The following is a 7,491-nucleotide window of genomic DNA, read 5'->3' on the forward strand; positions in this document are numbered from 1 at the left end:
TCTCCAGCCCTCCCCTCCCTGATCCTTCTGAATGGAGGCTGAGAATAGAAGGGAGGCTGTTTTAGTCAGAGCAGGAATGCCTATATATGGAGTCTTACACCACACTGAGTGCTGATAGAGTCGCAGGTACATCGAGCGAATGTGGGCTGCTGTGATTTGTAAAGAGGGCTGACGGCGGAGGGGGTCATATACCTACTATTATGTGTGTGTGTGCGCATCATCATAAGTGGGAGGCCCACCGTGTGTGCCTTTGCGTACGCAAAAACCTCGATGCCAAGAGTGTGCGTCACTCTGAGTCAGATAGTGTCTCATTCCGTCTCGTCATGTGTGTGCGTCAGTGCTGTTGCTGAGCGAAACACGCTCCAGGGGAAGAAATGGAGGAGAGTGTATGGGAGGGAGGAAAAGAGGCAGGGATGGTGGGATGATGATGATGAGGCTGACGGAGGAACAAGGGGGCTTGACTATGACGACACAAATGCATCAGCCGCATTAAGTGCACTTTTATTATAAATGCATTTGTATGACAATCAAATACACTTATAAGCAACACAATAGAACACTGATCCACAATGTCCATTCTGCAGTAAGTAAGATGTTTAGAATATATTCAATCTTATGCAATAAAAATCTCTTTCTTATATATATACAGACCAATAACTGTTTCATACAAATGTACAAATATGTACAACCTTTCTGAAAAGAACATATGCCTATATCCACAGACATAATGCATATGCAATAACATTGTTTTCAAATATCACACATACAATATAGTAATTTTACACGTGTATATTAACTTAGCCTTTAATAGCTAGAACGTAGGAATCAATCCTTTACTTGACCGTAGACAACTCTACGTGAGCATGTCGACACCATGGGAATAGTACCATTCTCAACCCGTGTCGCTTGGTAACTGAATAGAAATAGCACCCCATCCCTATTTTCATTTTTTAAAACAAAACTTTTGTATTCTAACCCCTCTCAAAAAAGAAGAATCGCTCATTCACATAGTCAATTGTGCCTCGCTACACCGCACTCCAGTGGAGCAACGATGTAAATGTCCATGTTGAATGGACGTGATAAAGAGTTCAGAGTTCAGCAGGTCAGGGCCGTTTCAGGCACACAGGAGCCGCTATAAGCTGCCAGCATTGCAAATATTGATGCTGCAACAATATCCAGCCGTCTGCCGTCGGGCCAGCAGGGACCTGAAGAGCCCACATTCAGAGTCTAATGTACAGTACAGCGTAGCAGTGGATTTGTGGCATGATCAGAGCTTCCAGACTTTCAGACAATTTCTTGTTTGGTGTTTCATCTCGTAAAGCAATGGACACCTTCAACATCCTCGAGTTCTTCACATGCCAGCATCTCTTCACATGTTTTCCTTTTTGTTTGCACATCACATTGATACACAAAATTTTAGATGGAGAGATAAATATGAAATGTTAATGGTTCGAAGCCGCAAACTCAAAGCTCAAAGTATCTGGATTAAAGTTGATTACTATTTATGAGTTCTGATGTTGCCTCTTAGGCTGTGAGGAAAGAGTGCTATCAAATCAGAGCTGTATTGGCTCTGAAGATCGGATAGAGGAGTTCTTAGCACGAACGTATTTTTATGTACCGATAGTGGTCATCTCTAAGGATGTAAACAATTTGTAAACATTTGACTTCCAACACATTTGAGGTTTGGGTTTGCGTTGCTGCATGTCAGGCAAAAGTGCTATAATTCATCTCCCTATTGAAATAGCAAGAAATGTTCTTTTTTTTTTTGTTCACAACAGATTTTTCACTACGAGTGAATACAAATGCGCATCTGGAAGTTAAACAGCGCTTACAAGTTCAGAGAAGTTTCTCTGTTTGATCATATCTGAAGCTCGTGTTATAGAGAAGCTGAGAAGACACCACATGGACTCAAAACCAAGTCAGTTATGAGTCCATGTGCTTGAATCATCATGTAAATGGTGCACCAGTTTTATACAGATTAATGACTGAACAAAAATATAAAGCCAATCTTTGATCTCAGGAGACATGTAGGAGTTAAAGTCCTTAAGTTGTATATACATTATGTATATTTATACACTTAATAATTTTTTACTTTTCAGTAAAAGGGGCTCCACAAAATATGACAATATGCCATACTTAATGAAGTAAGTCACAGACTTATTTTAGAACGGAGGAACACTTCCACTCCCATCTGAAAGACAAAATAAGGGAAACAGAGAAAGAGGCTGTTAGTGGTGTATTTTCAGAAACAGGTTTTTGTCTCATTTATCAAGACTAGGATGACAAAAAAAGAGACGGAGGCAGATTCTTACCTTTGTGGAAGCACTGTGATGATGGATGACATTGGAGTTGATACAACTCAGGTTGTTGCCCTAAGCCAGGGGCGATCGAGGCACCTGCCCCAAACATGGGTTCCAGGACAGCCAGCTCCTCCAGGAGGGACTGATTGCAAGATACAGCAGGCGTGGGCGAGACGATGGGCGTGGAGGTGGCGGGGCTGGGGGAGGCAGTGAGGATGAGGGGAGGGGAAGCTGGGATGGAGGAGCAAGAGGACACAGGAGATGACACCACCTCGATCTCCATTGCTTCCTCCGCTAGCCCCTCCCCTTCCACCATTACCCCGGCCTCAGCAGCCGCAGTCGCCCCGCACCCAGCCATGGGGTTACATTGCGCCGAATGGACGCTACAGAAGTGGCCCACTCCCTCAAACTGGGAGGGGTGGCGCCAGCACACTGGGGTTTGAGGAGAGATTGGGCTGGAGGGATTGGGCATAGGGGAAGGGGAGGGGGAGGAGAGGCAGGGGGACTGAGGAGGAAGGAAGTTGTCTTGGAGGAGGTTTTCTAGGATGCTCTCTTCAAACAGAGATTCATCGTCATCGAGGAACATTGGAATGTCCAGACCTCTCCATGCTTTAATGGGATAAAACTCCCTAAGCATGTGGACTGAACCAAGATCAGCAGTTTCTATGACGGGAGACAGGAAGGGGGAGGGAGGGGAGGATGAGGGTGACATAGAGGGAGGAGAGAGTTTGGACAAGAGTGGATCCAGGTAGAATCCCTCTGCAAGTGAGCTGATGTGCTGAGCTAAGAGGGAGATTTCTGCTCTTTCCTTCTCCCTCTCTCTCTCCATGGAGAAGAAGGAGAGGCAGGGCTGTTTACCGGGTGACGCCTCAGGGGTGAGGAGGCCCTCAGGGGGACAATGGAGGGGTACATCTACATACAGCGGACCCCGAACCTCGGGCAGGGTCATCACTGTGCAGTCGCCGTCTCCGGGGCTGTCAGGTGTGGGGGGCAGTTTCTCATAAAGGGCACCACTGCCGTGCTCGCCAGAGAAGAAGAAGTCAGTGGATGGAGTAGTTAGCTGGAGGGCGAGCTTGGTGGACAGGGTGTTGGGGGGAGAGGGGCTGGAGGTGGTAGTTGGTGGGGCTGAGGAGGAAGCTGCAGGGGCCATTGAGGTGGTGGAGGTGGCTGTTGTAGCAGCGGGGGGTGGAGTGGTAGTGCCAGAGGGGTCGAAGCTGAAGAGGGGTTCACCGAATGGGAAGCTACCCCCAGCAACATGGGGAGTGTAGGGTGGCGTGCACACAAACTCTTTGGTCTGCTGATCTTGCGAGGTGGGGATAGGGGGGAGAGGCAGGGGGAGAGATGGCAGTGCAGGGTTGAGCTGGAAGGACGGCGGCAGGAGAATGTTCTGGGTTAAAAAGTCTAAGTCTGCTACTGTTTCAACAGTGACTGGAGTGGGGGAGGAGGCAGCTGAGGGACTTTCAGTAGGATGCTGCTGGAAGAAGCTTTCTTCCTCCAGAGAGGAGATACTGGAACGAGGGTCACCCTCCAGCTGCATGGCCTCAGCGGCAGAACTCCCAGGTTCATCAGAGGAGCCCACGCTGCAACCAGCAGTGCTGAAGTCAAAGGACTGGGCTGACAGGCCGCTGCTGCCTGGGGTGAAGACCTGGTCTGGACTGGACAGGGTGTCTGGAGACTGGAGGCCCAGACCCTCCTGCTGAGAGGCACCACCGCTCAGAACCAGGGTTAGCTGGGTCTGTTCAGAGCTGAGCTGCTGACGCACTGACCAGGCCTCAGACTCACTGAGAGAGAAGAAGAAGAAACAGAGGAGAAACGATGAGTGAGGATTGTGTTTTTGCCTGTTTTCATCAATGTTTTGTCTCCTAATTGGTGAGTGGTGTGTTGTTTAAGAAAAGGCGGTAAATACCTGATGATGTAGTTGTTGCTGCTGATGGGGATTTCTCCAGGTTGCAGCTGAAGCACCATGTAGAGCCAAACCCACGACTGGTCCTGAGTTTGTACACGCACCACCATTTCAGCTCTGCCCTCTCCTCCTTCTCTCACTGTTGAACAACAGTCACAGCACAAGTTGGCATCGGTTTGTAATCCTATTAATCATCATAGTGTTTTTCCACTGTGTGGATGCCAGTGGGCACGATGTGTGTGTAATTGTGTGGGCAGGGATGGTTGTAACTGGTAGGTATGTGAAGAGTACACTTACATAGGCTGCGGTGCTGAGCGGAGGCATGTGACAGATCCTGTGGGTGGAGGAGGCTGTACCAGGAGCAAGAGCGTAAAGCTGTCACATCAAAGCCGAGATAGGCGCTCACACTGTAGGAGAGAGTGGGTGGTGCTGTGTTAGGACTTTCTTTTTTTTTTACCCATATAGTTATCTTATAAACAGATTAATATGCCAGTAAATATTAAAGCAACAGGTGGAGGTGAGGATCTGTTATTTGTGTGAGCTCACCTGTCCTGAGCGGTCTGCAGCCTCATGTCCCGAGCATGCTGGGAGTGGAAGCAGGCCAGGAACAAGTTGGTCTCAGCTAGGGGAGGGGTGGAGGTTGACTCCCCCTCTGCCCCGGGGTTGGAACGGGATGGGTGGGGCTCCAGAGGGGAGCAGAAACACACCCATACTGGGTTGGATGTCCAGTAGGACCCGGTGGGAGAGACGGGAGAGATGCGGCGAGCTCGGATCAGAACCAGCTTGTTCCCAGCACTCTGCCTCCGCACGGACTTGGAGGTGTTGAAACGACAGCGGAAGAGACGGTCTATGGAGGAGGAGATGAGAGGAGGTTTATTAATGCAAATCATATTCGGCAATCAGTCCGCATTAGATTTAGAGAAAAAATAAATACAACTTTAATGTTTGTCTTACCCATCTCAGGTGAGGTGGAGGTTGACAGGTTGCTCCTCATTGTGAAGTGGTCTGAGGCGTCGATGATATCATACACGCTGTCCCCCTGTGCCACAAGATCCACCTGGAGAAAAACAAATACAAACAGAAACGTTAGTTATGAAGCCCAAGGTAGCGCTTGAATATTCATACCAAACTACAAATTAATTGGTTCCGTGTAGACTCACCATGGAGTGTCCGAGGTGCTCGGAGACGCTGTCTGACAGGTACAGCAGCTTCCCTTCCCCAGTCAGCAGCATCAGAAACCCCGGCATCGCCTGCATCAACTCCGACAGTTCTTGGAAAGACAGAACGCTCGCGCTCTCATCAAGACTACTTCCCGCCCCTAGAGATGGAAACAAAAATGTGTAACAGAGCAGACATTTGTTAATAAACCTGAGGATGTTAAGAATGAACACAACATGTCTGATCCCCGCAATAAGAAAACAGTGGCCGCGGTGTGTATCAGCACCCTGGACAGCGGCGCGGCTCTATTTATGGCGCTAAATCATTTCAGCACCACGGGCAGCGACAAACTGTTATTAAAACACCTGCATGAGCTTCTACATTAATTATTGGCGATTAATTAATGACCCACGTATCTACAATGTATCTGCAAATTAGGCTTACATCAAGTCAATTGCCTGCGGTGCCACTAAAACACTTGTTGATTCCGCCACTGTGAGAGATTGCAGGCTTTCTATGCAGCACGGTCATCAACAGGTCGTTTTATTCAGAGTAAATTCATTCTTACCTTCAGTGAAGAAGACGGATTTCCTGGTGTACATGCAGGCAAGTGACATGATGTGCAGGTATGAGAGCCGCGCTTTATCTGCATCGGATATGTGCAACAAGTCCTTCAGGTTCCGGATCTCGACGTTGATCTGGTCCCGTCGAGCCTTGGATGCTCCTTTGGTTGAGCGGTACATGGTGGCTGGTTGTTGCGGTGAACTATCGAAATTCCTCCAGATGTGAGTTGGAGAGTTGAGAGCGGAGTGTTGTTCAACGCGGTGCCTCGGCTGGAGTCGGGGTGTCCTGTCTCCGAGATGATTTAAGAGACAGGTTGTAACAGTGGAAAAGCTCTGAGGCGTGTTATTGGACTTTCATCTCAGCTTGTTTTCCAGAGAAAGGTATTAAAACCTTCTCCTGTCCCGTCTCAGTCTGCTTTAGCTCCGCCACAGCGTCCAGCTCGGATGCTGGATGTCTGTCCCCCCTCTCGGAGTGCAGGTGAATCCGCGGCTGTGGTAGCCCTCTCTCGCACTGAAGTCCAGAACCCGTAAATCTGGTTGAGGGACTCTGCTCGCCGGTTACTTATATAGCTTGGGACTCCACCGGAGTAGGGGGGCTCCCAACGCACTGACACCGACGTAAAACGGAGGGAGGGGGGTGGAGAAGAAGGGGGGGGCCGAGGGGGATAGCTGTGTTTCATATCAGTGTAAGCAATGGTGGAACTCTCCCCCTCCCTCTCCCGTGCCCTCTCCTCTCGGTGACACTGCCTCGACGTCAGCGCTTCCCTCTACTCGGTGATGACGTCGGGCTGAAATCGGGAGCTCCGGCGACGCAAAAAGCCCGATTTGGACAAAACCGAGTAAGGGGCGGAGCAAGCGTAAAACGTAAGCGGAGTCACCGGACTCCGGTGTATTGGGGGAGGAGAGGGGGGTGCAAGGGAAGGAGGGAGGGAAGGAGGAGGAGGGGGGGGTGGAAAGACTGTGTTGCATACGAACGAGGTCTCTGTGTTTATGTGTCTGGCACTTGAGGTAGGCTACTCGTCACCGCCTGTTTGCCCGAGACCATGTCGGTAAACACGGCAGGTGCTTGTCAGGTATCAATCATTTCACTTCGACCACATTTACTGTCAACATTTCAAACATGGTAGATTGATGATGCAGAGCTGGAGACAATATCTTTAGTCACCGAGCTGCTGTTCCAGGAGGCGGACATGGATGCTGAGGCTGTTTTCACATCGCTCCGTTTCCCCGTCGCCTTTTATGAATGGAGATCATTCCTGAGCAGCTGAAAACAGCGATGCAGATAAACGCACACAGAATTTGCCTCCATTTTCTCGACTGTTAGACATGGATGCTGCGGATTTCCAGAATGTACTGCATTGTCATATTTTCATTCCTGTCAAGAGGCAATCTTTGGCATTTTGTAAAAAAAATGTTCTCAATATAGAGTGAAACGCAATATGTTTTTATTGTATGTGCACTGTGTGATACACGTCAGAGATAAATCTTCATTGAGATGGACTAAAGTTATTCAGATTCGGATATTACAATGAACAGGCGAGAATTAACCAACAATAATTCGCTCTCG

The 7,491-nt window shown here is 48.9% G+C and overlaps 1 protein-coding gene across 2 annotated transcripts; it reads right to left on the bottom strand.

The window, feature by feature from the left end:
* Positions 1-353: 353 nt before the first annotated feature.
* Positions 354-6,445, bottom strand: npas4a (neuronal PAS domain protein 4a). Of its 2 annotated transcripts, XM_031862721.1 has the most exons (8): positions 5,930-6,445; positions 5,364-5,521; positions 5,158-5,260; positions 4,750-5,050; positions 4,501-4,610; positions 4,207-4,342; positions 2,313-4,081; positions 354-2,191 (listed from the first exon to the last, which is right to left on the bottom strand). In XM_031862721.1, the coding sequence occupies exons 1-8, from the start codon at positions 6,102-6,104 to the stop codon at positions 2,163-2,165; spliced, it is 2,781 nt and encodes a 926-aa protein (XP_031718581.1). In that variant the 5' UTR covers positions 6,105-6,445; the 3' UTR covers positions 354-2,162. The 2 variants fall into 2 exon arrangements, with proteins under 2 accessions (XP_031718581.1, XP_031718580.1); XM_031862720.1 differs by lacking the exon at positions 354-2,191 and having other exon boundaries at positions 2,212-4,081.
* Positions 6,446-7,491: the final 1,046 nt, after the last annotated feature.

The sequence above is a fragment of the Anarrhichthys ocellatus genome, unplaced genomic scaffold (assembly GCF_004355925.1).
Source record: "Anarrhichthys ocellatus isolate YVR2014 unplaced genomic scaffold, GSC_Weel_1.0 scaffold27, whole genome shotgun sequence".
In the NCBI taxonomy this organism is placed as follows: domain Eukaryota; kingdom Metazoa; phylum Chordata; class Actinopteri; order Perciformes; family Anarhichadidae; genus Anarrhichthys; species Anarrhichthys ocellatus.